At 43.9% G+C, this 22,384-nt stretch overlaps 1 protein-coding gene across 1 annotated transcript in view; it reads left to right on the top strand.

Moving 5' to 3' along the window:
* Nucleotides 1-22,121, top strand: part of CAPN8 (calpain 8) — a 36,321-nt gene extending 14,200 nt beyond the window's left edge. The window contains exons 4-21 of the mRNA XM_068153540.1: nt 148-281; nt 864-1,032; nt 1,894-1,977; nt 2,792-2,877; nt 4,370-4,444; nt 5,354-5,514; nt 6,538-6,713; nt 8,115-8,126; nt 11,011-11,222; nt 12,084-12,120; nt 14,208-14,273; nt 15,774-15,831; nt 16,351-16,415; nt 17,620-17,688; nt 19,231-19,309; nt 20,194-20,310; nt 20,931-20,989; nt 21,897-22,121. Coding sequence (XP_068009641.1) covers nt 148-281; nt 864-1,032; nt 1,894-1,977; nt 2,792-2,877; nt 4,370-4,444; nt 5,354-5,514; nt 6,538-6,713; nt 8,115-8,126; nt 11,011-11,222; nt 12,084-12,120; nt 14,208-14,273; nt 15,774-15,831; nt 16,351-16,415; nt 17,620-17,688; nt 19,231-19,309; nt 20,194-20,310; nt 20,931-20,989; nt 21,897-21,920 — 1,683 coding nt within the window. The 3' untranslated portion in view covers nt 21,921-22,121. The remainder of the gene's footprint in view (nt 1-147; nt 282-863; nt 1,033-1,893; nt 1,978-2,791; nt 2,878-4,369; nt 4,445-5,353; nt 5,515-6,537; nt 6,714-8,114; nt 8,127-11,010; nt 11,223-12,083; nt 12,121-14,207; nt 14,274-15,773; nt 15,832-16,350; nt 16,416-17,619; nt 17,689-19,230; nt 19,310-20,193; nt 20,311-20,930; nt 20,990-21,896) is intronic.
* The last annotated feature ends 263 nt before the right edge of the window (nt 22,122-22,384 follow it).

Below are 22,384 nucleotides of genomic sequence, written 5' to 3'. Positions count from 1 at the left end.
AGTTTGCCTGTATTTCAACAGGAATGAAACCTTACAGCAACTTATCCAGGGGGAGGTGATGGCAGGTGAAGGAGTAGGAAGGTGATAGTATGGAGATGTTATATACATATCAGCCCTCATCATATTTTGTTTTCTTCTCTTCCTCAGTTCTGGCAGTATGGGGAGTGGATGGATGTGGTGGTGGATGACAGGCTGCCCACCAAGAACGGGAAGCTGGTCTTCGTGCACTCAGAGGAAGGCAATGAGTTCTGGAGCGCACTGCTGGAGAAGGCCTATGCCAAGTATGGTACCTAAGTAGGAGGAATAGAATAGAATAGAATAGAGTAGAATAGAATAGAATAGAATAGAATAGAATAGAATAGAATAGAATAGAATAGAATAGAATAGACTTCACCAGGTTGGAAAAGACCTTCAAGCTCATTGAGTCCAACACCATCTAATCAACTAAACCATGGCACCAAGTGCCTCATCCAGCCTCTTCTTAAACACCTCCAGGGATGGTGACTCCACCACCTCCCTGGGCAGCACATTCCAATGGCCAATCACTCTTTCTGTGAAGTGCTCCTGAGTGTGCAGAAGCTCACGTAGTGTGGTCTTAGATACAAAGTGCTTGACTGAAATGCAGCCTCTATTCCAACCATTATTTACAGTCTCCTCTAGGTCCATAAATGGTATTCCAAACTTTCTGTTTCAAGGGACTTTAATTCTGGTACTCCATGTCACTCTGATGATCACACAGACTGACAGTCTAAGTATATACTAAGTATGTGCTAACAACATGCTAAACTATAAACCTTCTTTCTGCAGTGCCAATGCCCACAGGTGGAGAGGGCCCCTTATATATCTTGTCATGTCTCCCACAGGCTGAATGGCTCTTATGAAGCTCTCACAGGAGGCTCCACTATGGAGGGCTTTGAAGATTTTACTGGAGGCATCTCTGAGTCCTACTTGCTGAGAAAGGCTCCTTCAAACCTGTACCAAATAATCCAGAAGGCTCTGAGAGCTGGGTCACTGCTTGGCTGTTCCATTGATGTGAGTGACTTTCACTGCTTTCCTCTGTTCCATACATAACAAAAGCTCAGACTGATATTAGGCATAGGTAGGAAGTTCTGAACAAAAAGAAAACTATAACTAATGGAAGATTTTGATTGATTTCTGTTATAAAAGCTTAGGACAAAGTTCTGAATAACCAAGACTTGCCATGCCTCTCTTTTCCTAAGACATCCTGTGATACTTAGAGCCATGAACTAGGGACTGATTTTCCTGAACTCCATTTTCCTTGTCTGAGTAGCTTTTCTCACTCAAAGGCTGTGTAATTTCAGCTCCAGACACTCAGCAGCTGGAGACCAACTCTTTGAGACACTTTGCTGGAGCCTGAAGTCTGATTCTGGGCTTTGGTTTTCATTGCTGAAGATTATTGACACACACAAGCTCTCTCAAGTTACAGATGTTTGTACATGGTTTGGAAACTTCATGCCTTTCACATCCTGTTTCATTACCTTCTTTGAAATCCTGGTTCATGGCATATAGGATTACCGGAGTTCAAACTTTGATATGCTGGATCTCAACCAAGGCAGGCTGGATCTTAGATCACATGAACACGTCTTTGCAGGTGACTGGATCTGTAACTTGAGCTGAGGATTTGATTTAATTTTAGATTTCAATGTACATCCTTGAGTTTCTGCTGTGCTAGAACTGCCTATTTAGGGACATGAAGCTGTGGAGGTGAACTTTTGCTGTGGATCTCAACTCCATTTAATATACTTTGCGTCAAGAATATTGATATTCACTGTGCATACCACTTTGGATATCTTCTCCCATATTAATTTGCTCATGCAAGCTGAGTTCAGACACAATATATAGTCCTAAATGTGTACAATTTTATTGCCCCAGATAACTACTGCATCTGAAATAGAAGCAATCACAAGTCTGAAGCTGGTAAAGGGACACGCTTACTCTGTCACTGGAGCAGAAGAGGTAAGCCAGCCCCTCCAGGGTCATCATACAAATCAGCTTGAGGGTGCAGTACTGCAGTGCCTTCAACTTTCTCATGTACTTCTGTCACTGACCAGGCAAAAATGTTATTAACTTATGCACCCTCTTACAGACAAAAGAAAGTTCCTTTAGTACTTAGGTAGGTCAGAAGTGCTATACTGGTAGTTACATGGAGTATACTCTGCTGTCTGCAACTTGTATTGTACTGACAGACTGGAATACAAAACAGAAAGGTGGGCCAAGCTGTTGCTGAAATGGAGTGCACTGAATGGAGAATCAGGAGAGGAGGCAGCCTTTTCCCCACGTGTTTATGCTGCATGAGGTGGGAACATGTTAGTTGCCTGTCAGCGCTGATGGGAAAGGAGTAACAGCCCCTTCATGAGCACTGCTGTTAGTCTCACCTTCATCATGAACCCTAGATACTCCTGCTCCTCTGAAACTGGAATCATTACAGAGGTGTCCATACCAAATAACTTCTTTCCAAACTTGCAGTGTTGTTTGACATTTCTTTCAAGGATGGAGAAATTCTGCTGGTTTGTAGCTGATGTTTTTCCTTGCAGGTTGCTGCCATTACAGTAAACGGTGAGTGCTGCACCTAAATGCTCACTTGGTGGCACAGAATGATGTAAAATAAGGGTGGAAGGCATCTAGATGTTTTTTACCTATTGCAAATTGTAACAGACTGCATCACTCAAGCACAAATTGTGTTTTATCCTGTCTGTAAAACTATTGTCCTGTGATGATTGGAATAATGGGAGAGCTCAGGCTCTGCTCTGTTTGTTGTGGATCTTTTTAGGTCTGTTACCGAGGACGGCCAGAGAAACTAGTGAGGCTTAGAAATCCCTGGGGTGAAGTGGAATGGACTGGAGCTTGGAGTGATAAGTAGGTTTTTATATGCCCTTTCTTCTCTCTCTTCATTGTGTTTTGGTATGATTAAAAAAATTAAATCAGGACTATGCAGTTAATCCAATCACAAAGAGCATTTAGGAGAGATATTAAATCAGTTGGAATAAGCCACTATTAATTTATTAGCAAGGTTAGATATTGATCCACTCTGCCCAGAAGATATTCTTCCCTGCCTCAGGAAGAGCTTTCTAATCAGAGAGAAGAGCCCACCTTTTCCTTGTGAGCAGCCCAGTGCAAGCCATATCTGTGTCATTTTGCAAGACAACTTTTCTCAGACTGATCCTACTGATAGTGCCAGAACCTTAGCAGAATATACAAATCAATCCCTTCCCTGGGAATTACAGCAGGGATAAACCTTTGTGCCACTGCTTCAACTCTAAGTTGCTTGACTCTGAAGCAGGCCAGTAAGGGGTTTCTACTAGAGAATCTTTCAAAATCTGCTGGGATGCGATCCTGTGTAACCTTCTCTAGGTGAACCTGCCTTGGCAGAGGGTATGAACTCGATGATCTCCAGAGCTCCCTTCCAACCTCTACCCTTCTGTGATTCTCTAATCTTGAAAAAATGGGCATGTTGACTGAGCTGAGGATCCAGAAGTCTGAAAAGCTCTCAAAAACTATCTGGTCTTCAGCTATCTTGGAAGCTCAGGAGAATAGCAGTGACAACATCTCTTATTTGTGTATTTAGGATGGTATAAATTTTACTTGCTTTTGGGCCACAGATTCTATTTTTGCATGTAATACTTCAAGATTTCCTACCCTGCCTGACTGCAGTCCTGATGCTGATGCTGTATCCTATCTAAGGATGAAGAATAGAGATAAACATTACAATTATGCTTACTTTTATCAGAGCTGCTTTGCTCAGCCCCGAGATAAGGTGCCTCAGGCAGGCACACATGCCAGATCCTGATTTTATTACACCTGTTTTGCCAGGTGACATCCCTGCTGAGGTAGGTGTAGAACTGCTTTGTTACATGGGAGCAGATCAGAGCAGATTCCAGCTTGCTACACCTCAACATCAGAGTGGGATAAAAGCAGTGCTGTTTTCTGCAGTATTTTCTAATTCCACCTTTTTGCTTGCTTGTTCTTTTGTGACCCAGACAGCAGAGCTTATATCATTTCCTTAGGGAGGCCACCAGGCATATGCCAATAGATCTTGCAAAGGAGAAGCTCTGCCTGATTGCAGCCTGCGTGATGCCTAATCCAGCCAGTCTGCAACATTTGTACATTCTGGCACCTGGCAAAGATGATTCATTTCAAAGGCTTTTGTTGCAAATATGGTTGCAGACTGATTCCAGCCCTGTATAGTCAGGTTGCAGTGTGTAATACCACTGGGAGGGGCAGAAGGTCTAGTTGTTGAAGATATTTCTTCAACATGAACCTTTATCAGCTGCAGCCAAAGAGAGAGTCTAACCCTGATCTTGCAGGATAAACTAGAACTGAACAGTTTGCTTTTGTGCTTTCTCTGCAGTGCTCCTGAGTGGAATTATGTTGATCTCAAACAAAAACAGGCTTTGGATAAGCAAGTAGAAGATGGAGAGTTTTGGTGAGAATTGTTCATCTGGTGGACATTTTATGTGCAAATATGCTCCTTAAGTAGTCCTTTCAGTTGGATGGAGAGAAACTGCCAGCAGCAAGGGGGTTAATAATAACATGTGTGCATTGTTAGCCTCTTGTTTATCTCCCTTCAACTTCAAATATTACCTTTTATTAGTACTTACATAACTTAGAGCTTACCCAAAACATAGAGACCAGATGGTAATAAAAGTAATGAGGTGGTAAGAATGCACCTCAGCTGCTCTGACGTTTGACATTTGGTGTTTTGGGGGCTTTTTTCATTTCCTAAATGCTACACACAAGTGAAAAAGTTTAGATTACCATCTTGGGAAGAGTCTGTTCACCCTGATCTAATGGAAAGCCCTTCCCAGTTAGCTGATTATATGGGTCAGTACAGAGCCCATGCCACTCTGTCCTAGACTATAGGTGCCTTAAGGTGCTGAGAAATGAGAACAGACCTCTGCTTGTGGCATAAAGTGATAAAGGTCTGTCACCTGTGCAAACCTACTAGGAATGGTAAAAACTAAAGCAAAACACCAAGCTGAGACTGTTTTCCTACATCAATACTTCAATAAGGGCCAACTCTACTCCCAATAAACAGCATCTCTTTGCACAGTTTCAGTGAATTTACTTACTAAGGATGATCCATGAGGGATTGCCCACAGCTGGGGATGACAGGAAATGGTATGACTGAGCCCATAATGTGTAACAGCCGTTGAGAACAACTATCTCCAGAAGACACAGCTCAATCAAAAAAGCCAGTTCCAAGTTTCAGAGTTCTGTTAAACGCAGCTTTGGGCAGCTCTGTAGTTTACTGCTCTGTTGGGGGAGACATCCATTTGCTGTCACCTTAACTATTGCAGGCTGACGGACTAACCTTGGTCTTTTTGTGCACCAGGATGGCCTTTTCAGATTTCCAAAGGCAGTTCACCCGCCTTGAGATCTGCAACTTGACTCCAGACACACTGACAAACAATGAGGTCAATAAATGGAACCTGACCCTGTTTAATGGGCAATGGAGACGAGGTTCAACAGCTGGAGGCTGCCAGAACTACCAAGGTGTGTGGCTAAGTGGGCATTTGGTGAAATACCAAACAAAACAACACAAACATAAATGCTTCAGAACTGGAGGGGACTTTGGTGAGAGGGTCTTGGAGAGGCAGCCCTTTCTGCAGGGTCAGACAGTAGGCAAACACTTGGCAGTCCACATGAAGATCTAATTTACACTTAGTTCCTTGTCAGGGATTACCAACCTTCATTCATGGCTTTATTATTTTTTTCTCTCCTTCTGCTTTTTCTTCTTACAAGGCTTTTGCTACTGACTACAGTAATCCTCCACAGGGCTCAGTAAACCAGGCAAGCGTTGCAGTTCAGTGGCAGTGTTGTTTTCCATTCCTTTTCAGGTTAGACCTCTAGGGAGATTGCCTGGCATTTGGTCTTCTTGCAACAATAACAGCCTCAGCCAAGGATGTTTCCTGGAGATAAATGACTGGATGGAATTAGCAGTATCAGCTCCTCCTTACCGGGCATTACTCTCCAGGAAACACCTTGGTGCTTTGCTTTGACTTGGCTCTAACTGACTGATATTCAGCATAGCTGTGAAAGTGTAAAACCATATGGGTTGTCAAGAAGAAGGGGCCAGTCTCTTTTTAGTGGTGTCCTCTGATAGGACAAGGGCCAATGGGTACAAACTGAAACAGGAATTTCCACTTCAACGTGGGGAAAGACTGAACCAGTGCTGGAAAAACTGAACCAGTGCTGGAGCTCTGGACCAGGCTTCCCAGAGAGGTTGTGGAATCTCCTTCTGCAGAGACTTTCCAGACACACCTGGATGAGTTCCTGTGTGGCCTGCCCTATATGATCCTACTTTGGCAGGAGGATTGAACTTGATGATCACCAGAGATCCTTTCCAACCCTCGCCATTGTATGATTTTATAACTTTGTGTAAGGCAATTGAAAGGACAGGAAAACTCCAGGCAAAAGTCCTTCTCAAGGGGTATTCTCTCTAATTCTAATGACAGCAAACTTTGCTACAACAATAAAAATATCTCCTCCTTTTTGTCTCACCTTGGGAACTCTCAGCAACATACTGGACCAATCCTCAGTTTAAAATTCGGTTGGACGAACCAGATGATGACCACGAAGGGAGTTTGAATGAGCCATGCTGCACTATCCTGGTGGGCTTGATGCAGAAGAACCGCAGGAGGCAGAAGAAAATGGGAGAAGCTCTGCTTAGCATTGGTTATTCAGTTTATCAGGTAAAGTTTGCTCCTGATTAAAGGCATGATTCCCTGGAAAAAAAAATCAGCAATGTGTTACATCTTGAAACTCAGCACTACAATAAGAACTGGATTCTGCAAGATGTTTTGAATCCTTCTCATTTCTTCCTGACCTACATAATATGGGAAGATCCAGCTCAATTTAAGCTCAGCCTTTGTCTCACTTTAACAGGAAAGCAGTGTAAAAGTAGAGGCAATAATTTAGCAAGGGTCTCATTGAGAGCCTTCTTTTACAAACTCTGAATGGGGGCAGGCTCAGGCTCCTGGCAATTCCAGATAAGTGCTTCTGATTACAAACTCTCATTAGTGCTCAGCAGTCACTGTCTTATCTTTTCTCTTTCTCTTCCTCCCTCTTCCTCTTCCTCTTCCTCTTCCTCTTCCTCTTCCTCTTCCTCTTCCTCTTCCTCTTCCTCTTCCTCTTCCTCTTCCTCTTCCTCTTCCTCTTCCTCTTCCTCTTCCTCTTCCTCTTCCTCTTCCTCTTCCTCTTCCTTTATTTTCCCTTTTCTTTTTCCTTTTAATTTCTTTTTCCTTTTCCTTTTCTTTTTCCTTTTCCTTTTCTTTTTCCTTTTCCTTTTCTTTTTCTTTTTCTTTTCTTTTTCTTTTTCCTTTTCTTTTTCTCTTTTTCCTTTTCTTTTTCTCTTTCTTTTTCCTTTTCTTTCTCTTTTTCCTTTTCTTTCTCTTTTTCCTTTTCTTTCTCTTTTTCCTTTTCTTTTTCTTTCTCTTTTTCTTTTTCTTTTTCCTTTTCTTTTTCTTTCTCTTTTTCTTTTTCTTTCTCTTTTTCTTTTTCTTTTTCCTTTTCTCTTTTTCTTTTTATTTTTCCTTTTTTCTTTTTCTTTTTCTTTTTCTTTTTCTTTTTCTTTTTCTTTTTCTTTTTCTTTTTCTTTTTCTTTTTCTTTTTCTTTTTCTTTTTCTTTTTCCTTTTCCTTTTATTTTTCATCCTTTTATTTTCTGGTTCAGTAATTTTGCTTGGGTGGGGTGTTTTTTTTGTTTGGTTTGTTTTGTGGTGCTTGTTTGTTTGTTTATTTTGAGGTTTTTGATTCTCCTAGTCTCCTAGTTTCTGTCTCTATAATGTGTATATAATGATGTAACCTGGGGAAAATCATCCCTACATGTAATATAATATTACATTAAATTACATTACATTAAATCATATATGCAATTAAATGTTGTATAGATTCCTCTAGATGGAGGTCCTGTTTTCCTTTTGGAACTGCTCTAGCACAAGCTAGAACTTCATGTGTAACTGATATTTCAATATGTAAATGAAAATGAGGAAAATGTGTCTGAAAGAGGCTTTATCTAATTTATGTATTTTTTTTTCTAATGGTAGTTGTGGGTACACAGCAGCCCTGTAACTTTGTCTCTTTCTCTTCCATTCAGATTCCTCAGGAGGTATGTAATCTCTGACAAAGACTTCTAGATGAACACCTTCCGTAGCACTGGAGAATTTAGCTACAAGGAAGACTTCTTCCTTACTCATGACAGTTCTTCTGAAGAGCTTTGTTCTTGGATCACTGGACCAATATCTCAATTTCTGAACAACTGTTTCCAAGGGACCTGGAGCACATGGCTTTATTACAGACAGCTGAGTCCCAATCTTCATTTACAGTTGTTGAAATTTGGCTTCCTCTAAATTTGTGTAACAGAGGTCAGAATTTGTCTGCCTAGTACACGTGAAAGCAGAACAGGGTCTCTGCAGTCTAAAACTGAGAAAATGAAGCTAATGTGGTTTAGAAGAAATGCCAAACTCTGTGGGTCCAATCCTTTTACATTTCTGAGCTGGACATACCCTGCTCAACCTTCCCTAATCCTCCCAGCTGTCAATGCTGAGGTAAAGAGACTTTTCATTCCTGAAGAAAGAGACCCCAGGGGTGCTTGGCAGAAGGAATAGCCTATACCCATTACTGAGGTCCAGCAGCCCGTCTTGCCAATTTTTTCCTCAGCTTTTCAGGCCTTTTATTCTCCCTCAGTAAATGAATGTGTGGTCATGTAGCAATTAACTGTGTTCTTTTAACAGCCTTGCAGATGCAAAGGGAAAATATATCAAAAAAGATATGGATCTGGCTTCTTAATCTTTGCATTGCCACTTAGCTTAATATCGAGTGAAGAGAAATGTTGGGGCTGTTGAATAAATACCAGATCCAATCTTCAGAGCAAGAGTGTTAAAAATGCCATATTTTTGTATAATTTACAACAGATGTTCAGTAACATCTTTGGTAACATACTCTGATCTTAGCCAGCCAGAAACCTTATAGGCATGCAGCATTCCTCACCTTGAGTCCACCACACGTCACTCTTTGTGGATCATTGAATCGCGCTCTCTGCAAGCCATCCCTGTGGAGCAAAAGTCAGGACTAGGAGGTTTAGAACAGAGATGTTATTGTTGTGCTACTGTTTCTTCTTGGTGTTTTTTTTATGAGCTATACAATGTTTCATTTGCTTAAGAGTATGTTGGTATTAAGGAGAAGCTGAGGACTGTTTTCTACATCATCCCATGGAATATCCTTAGCATTATTAGTATTACTAGTGGGAGTTGAGTAAACCATCTTATGTGGCCTCAGAATACTACCTCTTGTGATTACTACTTTGTCCTGTGAATTCTTTCTTTTTTTCCTCCTACCTGTTTATAGAAATCAGAAACTACCATTCCTATGCAATTAGAAACGTAGAATGGTTGGGGTTGGAAGAGACCTTAAAGTTCTAACTCTCCTGCCATGGGCGGAGACACCTTCCACTAGACCAGGCTGGTCAAGGTGTTGAACACCTCCAGGGAGGGGGCATCCACAATCTCCCTGGGCGATCTGTTCAGTGTTTCACCACCCTGAATGTAAAGAATGCCTTCCTAATATCCAGTGTTCCATCTTAAAGCCATTCTCCCTCATTTCATCACTACAAGCCCTTGTAAAAACTCCCTTTCCAGCTTTCTTGTAGCCCCCCTCAGGCACTGCGAGGCTGCTATAAGGTCTCCCCAGCGCCTTCTCTTCTCCAGGCTGAACAGCCACAACTTGCAGCCTGTCCCCTTAGGTGAGGTGCTCCAGCCCTCTGTTCACCTCTGATCATCTCCTCTGAACCCACTCCAATGCTTCAACGTCCTTCTTGTGTTTTAGAACATTTATTCTGTGAAATAAATTGGTCAAAAATATTCTGGAATGTAGTTTTGTCCCCTTGCAGCCTGTGAAGGCAAAAAAGCTCAACACCTGGGAAATTTAGAATCGTAGAATCAATAAGGTTGGAAGAGACCTCAAAGATTATCAAGTCCAACCTCTCACCCAACACCTCATGACTACTAAACCATGGCATCAAGTGCCACATCTAATCCCCTCTTGAACACCTCCAGGGATGGTGACTCCACCACCTCCCTGGGCAGCACATTCCAACTGCTAACGACTCTCTCAGTGAAGAACTTTCTCCTCATCTCCGGCCTAAACGTTCCCTGGCACAGCTTGAGACTGTGTCCTCTTGTTCTGGTGCTGCTTGCCTGGGAGAAGAAGCCTCCTGGCTATAACATCCCTTCAGGTAGTTGTAGACAGCAGTAAGGTCTCCCCTGAGCCTCCTCTTCTCCAGGCTAAACAACCACAGCTCCCTCATCCTCTCCTCACAGGGCTGTGCTCAAGGCCTCTCCCCAGCCTTGTTGCCCTTCTCTGGACACGATCAAGTCTCTCAATGTCCTTCTTAAACTGGGGGGCCCGGAACTGGACACAGGACTCAAGGTGTGGCCTCTAATCAGTGCTGAGTACAGGGCACAATGACTTCCCTGCTCCTGCTGGCCACACTGTTCCTGATACTGGCCGAGATGCCATTGGCCTTCTTGGCCACCTGGACACACTGCTGGCTCATGTTCAGACAGCTGTCAACCAGTACCCCCAGGTCCCTTTCTGTTTAGCTGCTCTCCATCCACTCCGACCCCAGCCTGCAGCACTGCATGGGGTTGTTGTGGGCAAAGTGCAGCACCTGGCACTTGGACTTGTTGAATGTCATGATGCTGGACAGCAGCTACTAATTTCACCAGCTATAAGCACTCATTATGATATTTTTACATCACAGATTTTAAAGAGGGATGTAAAATAATTTTATTTTACAGAGGAAGATCCTTGCCCCTTCTAATTATCTGCATGACTGCTCCCCATGACAGAATCCTGGCAGTTACCTTTATGTCATTATTCATAGACTCATTGTCTTACACTGTGAAAAGCTCTAAAGCACTGAAATTGAAATAGGCTGGGTGACTTACCAGTGAATTTTCAGATGGCTTCTAACCAAGCCCTGTTTCCCACAGCTGGAAAATCTCTCAGATGTCCATGCAAGCCGTGCTTTCTTTGCGAGGAACCAACCAGCAGCTCGGTCTGATCCTTACGTCAACCTGCGTGAAGTCTCCAGCCGCTTGAAGTTGCCCTGTGGAGAGTACCTCATAGTGCCATCCACTTTTGAGCCTTACAAAAACGGAGAGTTCTGCCTGAGAGTCTTTTCAGAGAAACATGCTAAAACACAGTGCGTATTTCCTGGGCAGAGCTTCCTCTGCTGGCAAGGCACATAAAGGAAAATTCAGGTGTTGCACCCTCCTTCTCATCTTCTCCCTAGTATCAGGTGATAGAATGAGAGGAAATGACCTGAAATTGTGCCAGGGGAGGTTTAGGTTGGATATTAGGAAAAATTTCTTTCCTGCAAGAGTGGTCAGGCATTGGAACAGGTTGCCTGGGGAGGTGGTGGAGCTCTGGAGGTGTTCTGGAGGTGTTCAAGGAACGTGTGGGCATGGCATTTTATGATGTGGTTTAATGGCTGTTGTGGTCTTGGGTTGATGGTTGGACTTGATAATCTTAGAGGCCTTTTCCAACCAAAACCATTCTATGATTCTATGATCCTACACTCAATCTTTTCACTTAACCAGCAAAATAGGCTCATTTCTAGGACCTGTTTCCTAACGTAGTCTACTATATGCAGCATATACACCCATGACAGAGTCATGGCTCTTCAGATGGCCTCCACCATATCCTGCCACTCCACTCAAGTAGTAACTACATCCCTCAGAGCTGTGAAGTAGAAGCTCCCACAGTTAAAGGGTGCAGGATGTGGCAGTACGACGAGGAGAGGGTTTTAAAAGTAGTTGTATCCATAGCAGCCATTAAATGAAAAAAAAACCCAGGAGTTTTGCTCCCAGACAAGAACAACCAGGCTGGATTTCCAGGGAAGATACATCCAAAGAGGTTCAACAGACAGAGGTGGGATGGGAAGCACGGGAGGCAGAAAACCTGTGAGCTGTTTCTGTGCATTTGTTAACACCTTCTATTAAGACATCTTGTTTGGCAATCTCTCTAACTTTTTGGTTTGGTTTGGTTTGGTTTTTCCCCTCAGGACAACAGGTGATGTGGTGTCTGCAAGCCCATATGAGGTAAATGTCTAAACTAGGATGATTATTTTCTTTTATTTTTTTTTCCTAGCAGACTTTTTCTTCATAATGTGGGGGCAAAATAAAGGCAAGAGTTCTCTTTCTCCTCTGAGCTGGGATAACAGTGTGTGTTTTGGCAGGGAGGATTCATTACATATCTCCCTGTCTTAGTTTCACATGTACTTGAGCCTATGTGGCTCAGTAACTCACCCTTGCAGACCTGACTGGAACATGAGGACAGACTGAAGGAGTTGGGGCTGTTCAGTCTACAGAAGCGAAGGCTCCGAGGTGACCTCATTGTGGCCTTTCAGTATCTGAAGGGGGCCTGCAGGAAGGCTGGGGAAGGACTTCTCAGGATCTCAGGTAGTGATAGGACTAGGGGGAATGGAATGAAGCTGGAGGTGGGGAGATTCAGGCTGGATGTGAGGAGGAGGTTCTTCCCCATGAGAGTGGTGAAACCCTGGAATGGGTTGTCCAGGGAGGTGGTCGAGGCCCCGTCCCTGGGGGTGTTTAAGCCCAGGCTGGATGAGGCTCTGGCCAGGCTGATCTAGTGTGGGGTGTCCCTGCCCATGGCAGGGGGGTTGGAACTAGATGATCCTTGTGGTCCCTTCCAACCCTGACTGATACTATGATACTATGTTAAATTGTCCTTCTGTGTAGCACAGGGAGGAGAGGGCAGGGAGTGCACAGAATGATGCTTTCCACAGAAAGAAATTGTCTTCCTGAAGCCCAAGGGAAACTGCAAAAGCAGATTTCCAAGGAACTGCTGAATCGCTATTGCCAGGTGCAGCAACATTATCACTGAAGTTATCTTATGCAACTGTCCTGGTAGCAGAAGAAAGCTTTTTCATTAATCTTGGAAAGCATTTGCTCTTAAATGAAGCCAACCCTGAGCTGGCTGTGATTTAAGTAGGTCAAAGGAGATGATTCTGCTGCTCTACCCTTTTCTGCTGACACCTAACTTGGAGTGCTTTGTCCAGCTCTGGAGCTCTCGGCACGGGAAAGGCACGGGCCCCTCAGCGTGAGGGGGAGCCCAAAAATGGCGGGAACGCTTCTCCTGTGAAGGAAGGTTGAGAGAGCTGGGGTTTTTCAACCTGGAGAAGGGAAGGTTGAGAAGAAACCTCATTGTGGCATTTTAGTACTTAAAGGGGGTCAATAAAAAATATGGGGACAGTCCTTTAGCAAGGCCTGTTTCAACAGGACAAGAGTTAATTCTTTACCACAAGAGTGGTGAAGCCCTGGAATGGGTTGTCCAGGGAGGTGGTCGAGGCTCCGTCCCTGGAGGTGTTTAAGCCCAGGCTGGATGAAGCTCTGTCCAGCCTGATCTAGTGTGGGGTGTCCCTGCCCATGGTAGGGGGGTTGGAACTAGATGATCCTTGTGGTCCCTTCCAACCCTGACTGATACTATTAATGGTTTTAAACTAAAGAAGGGGAGACTATGACTAGATATATGGGAGACTTTTTTCACAGTGTGGGTAATGAAACACCAGCACAGGTTACCCAGAAAGGCAGTAAATGTCCATCCCCAGAAACATTCAAGGTACAGAACAAGGGGACACAGTCTCAAGCTGCGCCAGGGGAGGTTTAGACTTGAGGTGAGGAGAAAGTTCTTCACCGAGCGAGTCGTTCGTCATTGGAATGTGCTGCCCAGGGAGGTGGTGGAGTCACCATCCTTGGAGGCGTTCAAGAGGAGATTGGACGTGGCACTTGGTGCCATGGTCTAGTCATGGGGTCTGTGGAGACAGGTTGGACTCGATGATCCTCGAGGTCCTTTCCAACCTAAGTGATACTGTGTGATACTGTGATACTGTGATACTGAGGTAAGATTGGATGGGGTTCTGAGCAACCTGATGCAGTTGATGATGTCCCTGCTCACTGAAAGGGGGGTGGACTAGATGACTTTTAAGAGTCCCTTACAACTCAAACCATTCTGTGATTCTCAGTAGTGCCTCTGCTTTGCCAGTGCTGCAGAGCAGGTGGTCATTTTCTGTGGCTGTAAATAGCCTCCTGTAAAGCTGCTTTACAACATCCACAGCTTGCTTTCTAGAACCCCCTTGTAAACCACACTCCTGTTCATCTCTTTCATGTAGCCTCATGTGGATAACAAAGATATAGACGATGAGTTCAAGACTCTGTTTCAAAAGCTCTCTGGAGAGGTAAGTGGATTAAAGTGAAGGAAAAAGACTAGGACCTCTCTGTCACAATTATGCAAATATTTGGCTTGCTGATTCCTTTTACTGTTTGGTCTTCAAAAAACCAGGCAGCTCTCCCCTTTTATTAACTCACAGTTTCAGTCCAATTCATTTTACAATAGAGTAGTTTTACAGAATTGTTCCTCTTATGAGTGCAAAATGTGATTTGTGCCCTTGGGAATGCAGGGCATGGAATAACTTTGAAAATAGGGGTGATGGGAGCGAGGGCTGCAAAAATATTACCCCACAGTGAAATAAACTATCTGTGGAGTTAGCATCTAATTCCAACAGTTGCTTCATTGGCCAGTTCCTTCTGTTTTGTTTTGAACCCCCAGGAACTGGAAAGCCATTGGCTGAACCTTCTGTTTATGGTATTTGACAAACCTCCCGTGGTAGTTTTAGGCTATGCCTTTAAAATGTTGTTACAGATTTTGAGCAGAAAAGTAAAAGACTGTAAATAAATCACTACTGGGTGAAAAAGGGAAAGTAAAGATAATTATAAATGATTCCATTGGAGAGATATCTACCATAAGGCTGGTTGGACCAAAACATTCTGTGGGGCTTTTCCTATCTTCTTACATTGTTGCTCTGGAGAGGAATCTAAGCCTGCTTCTGCTTGGCCTTGGCTGCATTGTTTCTGTGAAGTCTAACAGCTACTTTTCCTCTGCTCCTTTCTCCCTTTTGGACAGGGGGTGGGGGAGGCAGAGGGACAGCTTCCCCTGCTCGTTGACCAGGGTTGTTGTGTTGTTTGTGAATTGTAAATATCTGCAAATATTGTAACTCCTGTATATTTTGTACATATTCATTGCATTCCATTGTAGATTGTAGTTTTGTCTGTAAATACAGCTTTCATTTGCTTCCAATTGATCTGGTCTGGTCTGCTGGGGGGAAGTTTCAACCCACCACACCTCAGTATCTACAAAGCCCTGCTGTGCTAGCCTGTGGCTGTCATGTCAGATTTTCTCTTAACGAACAGGTGGCCACTGGCCTTGGAGAGGGAAAACATCTTGTTAGTGAGAAAGACCTTTCTGAGAGGGCAATTTTAGTATTGCCTGGTTGCAATTTCTGTAAGCCTGGAAAAGTCCCAAATGCTCTCCTGATCCTCTTTAGGTGAGAAAGAAGAATCAGTTCAGTCAAATCTGTCAAAAAGACAACATTTACTGGGTCACATCACCATGGCACCTAACAAACAATTTATTTCCCACTTGAAGAGCTAGGAAATATGATTTCTGAAGGTCTCCTTCATTTACATGCCTCAGATACAGAAGAAGAGTAGTCTCTGAATGTGTTACATGGTTGAATGGCCATGCTGGTCTTAGGCTGATGGTTGGACTCAATGGTCTTAGAGGTCTTTTCCAACCAAAACTATTCAGTGATTCAATGATTCTATGTTTGGCAGCATGGGAGTACATCTTGTTTCAAATTTTCTGTTTGCACCTAAAGTATGTTTTGTTCTCTGTCCAGGACAGTGAAGTGACTGCAATTGATCTTCAAGCTATCCTAAACAAAGTTTTGGCAAAGAGTAAGTAACCTCATGAAGTTCCCATTGAATGGAGCTGAGAGTCTGTGCTTGGGTCCATCAACACAGAAACGAAGTCTCTGCTAACAAAACCCAACTCTATCTGCTAAGAGTGATGAAAAACTGAGTTTGTGTCTTCCTCCATCTGTGTTTCTCCTGACTTCCTGAATCTCTAATATGGGGCAGGGTGGGGAAAAATACCACCTGGCACTCCATTTCCAAGCACTGCCAGCTCATAACTCACAGAGGCACTCCACTGCCTGTGCCTTCTTGGGAGGACAGTCATGGGATGATATTAATGTGCTGCTTCTGTGGACAGATAGAGGCTTACCACGCTCAAAACCAACAGCATCCCCAGCTCCTGTGCTGACAAAGCCATGTTAATCAGCTGAAGGGAAATAGTAGAGGAAATGGCAGAGCATTTACCTTGCTAACAAGGTTTTAAGGTGGTGGCTGATATTGTCAAGCTTGTCTGCAGAGAAAATATTTGTCTAAAAGTATTTTACTTCTTTTTTTGTACAGGAAAGGATATTAAAAGTGATGGATTCAGCATTAACACTTGCAGGGACATGATTAGCCTTTTTGATGTATCCTTTGAATGCCATTTGATCACCTTTAAAGTTTCTGGATCTCCTTTGCAAAAGTTCCTGACAGGATGGGCTGAGTTTACACTTCCACATTACTGGAGGCGTACAATTCAACCAAGCAGCTCTATCAGCTCAGGGTGGCAGCAACCTGAACCATTTAACTACCGCCTGCTTCTCCCACCTGCTCTGCTTCTCTCACCTGCTCTACATCTCTCATTGCTTAAAATTTTGTCTAAAAATAGCAGGGAGAAGAAGCAGGGACCTTCTGCCTGGATGCACCTGTGCAGTTTCGAATGCATACACAGCATGCTTGGCAGGAGATAGGCCATAAGCAAAACCTCAACTGCCCTCCCTAAGTCAGGCACTGCATATAAAGCACAGAGCTGGAAAGCCTGTTCAGAGGGGAAAGTCTACAAATACCTGCTGCACCTCCTCTTCTGCATAGCCTGCATGACATGTGGGACCTACTAAGTTTTGCACAGCCAAGGGAAAATGAGGTCAGCACATCTGGCCAGTACTCCTTTGACATGCTGGGAAGGTGGCCAGTGCACTGGGAGAGTCAAGACATGTCTCATGACATAGTCATGCTGAGGTCAGCAGGGATGAGCTGTGGATCTTGGGGATCCCTCGCTGTTAGGAGAGGTGATAGCTTTGCCCTACACTCCACAATCTCCCAAACCCAATAGGGCAACACACTAAGTACGACACCATGGGGGCTAGCTCCCTGTTTCTGCATAATTGTTCACAGGAATGGATGTTCAAGGCCCTGGCGGACATGGAGACTATTGACTCTCTCTGTTCACTTGTGGTTCCTGCCTCTGGTTTCTAACACTTGTCTTCTGCAAGGCCAGTCTGTTGTGGGGTTTTGGTTTGGTTTCTTATGTTTTTTTTTTCCCTTAAGGGCTTTAATCTGCTCTTAACTGTACCAAATATGAGTACATCTAATGGTGCTTATATATGTAGCAATCCCATATACCATTGCTTGAGAGTGCAGATAGCCCAGAAATTCTTGGCATGCTTTAGCTAAGCAAATGCAAAGCTGTGGGCATGTCTCTATGAGATGGAGATGCATCACAAATGAGAACTAACATGGTATTAAGATGACCCTGTGGTGGGTGATGTGTTTTTATCAGAACTGGTTGCATTCCTGTTTTGTGGATGATAGAGGAATCCTAATTTTTGAACCATCCCTTAACACTCCCAGACCAATGGGACCGGCACCTTGGGAATTAGAGAATTCAAGACACTTTGGATGAAGATTCAAAACTATTTGGTAACATAATATTTCTGACTGTCTCCCTTTCCCTCTCAGCTCTCAAACAGAGATCCAGAACTGCGACAGGGTTAAACCACCATAGGCAGATATACTCGGAAGCCTTCCTTCTCGTGGCTGGAGTTTGTTCCAGGCCTCAGAAACACCTCTGATTGGAAAGACCACAAGCAGATCCTCTTTAACCTTGGCCCCACCACTCTCCATAATTTTCAGTACTTTATGGGAAGCCAGATTAACCTTCTTTCATTGTGGGCAAAGACTGTGCTCTCTGCTGTTTGCTCTATTAAAGCTCATAGGAACATATCTCTGCTGTTGCAATATATTTTGTTGCTAACTGAGCAGCAGCAAATAATAATAAGAAACACACAATTTTAGGACCTACAAAACCCTGGCTTTGTATTTTTTTAATCTTAAGGAAGTGCTGAATTATTTTTCTGGCAGGGGGTTTACTATCCCCCAGAGTTCACCCAGAATCAAGCAGTTTAAAGGAAGGACAAATCTGGACATGGTTGGTTTGACAACAAACAAAGGCAAGCGTGCTGCTGGCATACCTGATGCTGGTCAGCATAGATCAGCTGCCCTGGAGGTTCATGAAAAGATGTTGGGCTCATGAAGAGGCACTTCTGTCCTAGGGATGGTGGCAGCAGAGCAAGCCCTGCAAAGCAATTCCAGTCTGAGCTGCTGGTCTGGGGAGCATCTAATTCTGGACAGTAAACCTACTGGCATTAGAAAGCATCTGCCATCGTGTCTGAAATATTAAGCAAAATGGACTTTGTCTGTTGCAGAGTTTGCCAAATGATAGGATATTTTTTCTCAATGGCCTGCCTGCCACCATGTAACATGAAGGCAGGCAGGCTGCCAGCCTGTGGGAATGTGTTTCCCAGTCTGCTTGCTTGCCAGTAGCTGCTTGAAACATTTCCCTTGCTCATTAACATTTCAAAGAATAAGAGCTTGGGCCGGAAGAAGCAGTCCCTGTCCTAGCTGTCAGAAACCTGAGGCAGTGCCCACACAGCAGAGCAATGGTGTGGATGCAGTGGAGGTAGGCATGATTGTCCTGGTGTTAATGTAGCCACACAGTCAGGGAGGATGGCAGGGCACAGGCTGCAGAGTGAAACAGCAAACCAAGGTCAAACCCTGGAGAAGCCCTAATTATTTCATTCTGGCTGCTAACTTCTGGTGAGTCTCCTGTTAATCATGTCTTCACTCCTGCTGTTGCCTGTCCATGACAGACAAAGCCCTCCTGCCTGTGCTCACAGGTATAGATTGGGGTTTAGGAACAATTCCTTTCCTGAAAGAGTGGTCAGACATTGGAACAGGCTGCCCAGGGAGGAGGTGAATTCACCATCCCTGGAGGTGTTCAAGAAATGTGTGGACATAACACTTTGCGACATGGTTCAAGGGCCACAGTGGTCCTAGGTTGGCAGTTGGACTCAGTGATTTTTGAAGTCTTTCCCAACAGAAACAATTCTATGATTATATGATTGCTGCATGGGTGCACACCGAAAAGTCATCTTCACATTCTCTTCTTCCCTTCTGTTCCAGGCAATCTACAAGAAAGTGGACAGGGACTACTCTGGTACCATTGACTCCCATGAGATGCGAAATGCCCTCAGAGAGGCAGGTGAGTATGATGCTAGGGGACACTGTCAGATTACCAAACACTGGAAGAGCAGTGGAGCATTTTAGTGCCTTTTCTTCCCTCCTGTGTCCTAGACCATAGTGTTGACAGTGCCATCCTCCCTTCCTGACAGTCACATGTCACTATGTCCTTTTGCTGTGATATACATCAGCACCTCTCTTCTGTTCTGCAGCATGGACCCCTGATACTTTTGTCCATGCTGTGACCATTGCTTATCCATTTGATTATTATCTGCTCTATTTTTGGACTCATTATTTCCTAATTTAATTGTGCTCTTTCAGAGCTATGTCCAAATCCTCTTCCTTTATTTTCTCCCACCACCTGTCTCTACACTAGAGAAGGTACAAGCCTAATCAAGACCTGCCCCAAAGATAGCCTCTCTGATGTGTGCTATTCACTTCTGGAGCTGTGCTTGCCAGCTCAGAGGCATGTAGAGCAGCACTTGTCTTGTGCTTGGTGGAGTTGATGTGAATGATCCAGAGACAGAAATAGCATCAAGATGGGCCTGAATAGAGCCCAATGTGTTTTATGAGCAGTTGGCTTTGCTGCAATCACTGCTACTCAGCTGCAGTGCCAAGACTCTCCAATTAGGGGTTTATCAGGGGAACACAGGACTGGTCATGCTGTGAAACAATGTGAAATATGCAGTCTGACAAAATGCTGTGAGAGAACTTTATGCTTCTCTTCACCCAACACAATGGGTTTTGGAAAGGACCCACAGCAGAGGTGGGTGATGGAGTCCAACAGACCTTCTGGACAGAACAGTTCTCAGTCCCTCACCCAGGTCCGTCTGCAGCCTGCAGTCACTTCAAGGACAGCATATTTCCTTGCTGTGTCAGTGATTTGTGTGCCTCCCACATCTTCAGGTTTCATGCTCAATGATCAGGTGCAACACAGCATTGTCCTCCGCTATGCCTGCAGCGAGCTGACCATTGATTTCGATGGCTTTGTGGCCTGCATGATCCGCTTGGAGGCCCTCTTCAGTAAGTGTCTCCATTCACCAGCCAAGGGGAATCCCTGAAAGCTCTGGAGTTTCATTAAGTATTTGCTATCTTTTAACTGTGAACCTAACAAATTGCATGTAAACATGAGAGTGCCAGCAAGATGGTGTCTGTTGGAGAAAGCTGCAGAGAAACAGCAAAAGCCTTTCTGTCTGAATGAGCATGGAGGATGGGGGACATGTTTTCATAACCTACCATGCTCTTCTGCTTTACACTTACCTGCATTTTATGGTCAGTGCTCTGGCCCACTAGTTGTTCCAGCCCTGTAAATGGTACTATTTATCATTTATAATCCTCACTCAGACCTGATTTACAGGTTTGTCCCCAGATCATACCAGATGCTACTGCATCAGATTTATGGTTGTCCTGCTGCCAACTCTCAGTTTGCTGCTGTAGATCTGACTATTCCACCCCATGAGGCAGCTTAGAAATTACTTGTAGGAGGAAAGAAGAACAGCTGTAATATTATCTCACAGAACCAGTCTAAATTTCCAGCAGACCATGGCAAAAAGCCAGACCTCTATATTTTGGCAGACAGTGTCTCTACATGCCAAACTGTGTTTTATATAAATTTTTCTCCCCTCCTCTCTTCTACTTTTCAGAAGTATTCCATCTCCTGGACAAAGACAAGAGTGGAGTCATCCAGCTCTCTCTGGCTGAGGTGAGGCTTACATTGCAACACCATCTGGTTAAGCTAAATGAAAACCACTAAAATACATTGATTTAGACTCTCTATTATAAGTGGTGAACTCCATAGTGCTTCAAAGGGAAAAACTTGTTTATGTGAAAAGTTTCTTCAGCTCAGAAGGCTCATCCTAATTAGTGGAATGAACATCTTACCTTACATGAGCAGAAAAAAAAGAGAGTAAAGATACATTCAAAACCCCTAAGGTTGCTTGAGACGATGCTGATGCAATGTGTTTCACTGTCTCCTTTTAGAGGGCAGTGGTCAATTCATTAGATAATACACAGCAGGAACCTGTTCTTGTCTGGCAGAGAATGTACTGATCAACCTGCCAGAATTAGAAGAGACCTTTTAAGATGTCAGGTCCTTGTTTTGTTTTTTCTTTCTTTTTTTTTTTTAGCCCACATTGTTTTGAATGTAAATTTCTCCTGCTGAAGCTGTAAGAAAAGCAATCAACTTGAGTTTTCCCTTTGCAAACTACAAACATATCGCAGGAAACAGCTGGAAGGGGCCCCGAGAGGGCCATCCAATTAGTCCTCTCAGCTGAAGCCTGTCTTGAAGGGAGGAGGATGGCTAGGAAGCCCTGTGACCCTCAGCCACAGTTAGCTAAATCTAGCTGAAACTGTACATTGCATAGCCTGACCCTAGACTTCTTCAAAGACCTCAGGGCTTACCCTGGAGCAACCCCACTTGCGACATCCGAGGCTGATCGTGTCAATAAATGTCCCCAAAGTTACAGAGCAGATGGATCCTACATGTACAACAGATTTAAACTCAGATTCAGCTTTTCCCAGCTTCATCTCTCAAAGCCATGGTATAGTGCCCTGCTGGCATCCTGTGGACCTTCCAGATGGCCTGACTTCTTGCTCTGTTTCTTCCTCAGTGGCTGTGCTGCACACTGGTTTGATCCACGGTCGATAAATTCAGCAGAGACCACCGAGGCTATTCTGAAAATGGAACCTCTTGCTTGGCTTCTCCTTGTTGTGAAAAGCAGGGAGAGAAACTTAGTCTTGTTACTGGCAAAACTAAAATGCTCTCCTGAAAACTATAGGAGATCATTTATAAAATAAATGCACTCTTCAATAAAAAAATGACAAACCAAAAATCAAACCCAAACTCAACCTCTGTTACTCTGTGTCATGCTGAAAAGTTTTTGACTTAATACAGGTGGGCCCAGGGGGCCTTAGCTTGGCTTCTGATGGTCTGTTTAATTTCAGCAGTGTTCATTCAAGATTTTGGAAGGGATCTCCATTGTCTGTAACATCCAGCATACATTTCACTGATAGAAACCCATGCTCAGAGCACAGGCAAAATTGGTGTTGCTGCTCTGGCTACCTCTCTTCCCAGCCAGTTATCCACTTTGGCTGTGCC

The sequence above is a fragment of the Melanerpes formicivorus genome, unplaced genomic scaffold (assembly GCF_026170545.1).
Source record: "Melanerpes formicivorus ecotype bairdi unplaced genomic scaffold, bMelFor1.0.p_v2 SCAF_26, whole genome shotgun sequence".
NCBI lineage: Eukaryota > Metazoa > Chordata > Aves > Piciformes > Picidae > Melanerpes > Melanerpes formicivorus.
Note: the sequence above shows the minus strand (reverse complement) of the source record. Positions and strands in the feature narration are given on the sequence as shown.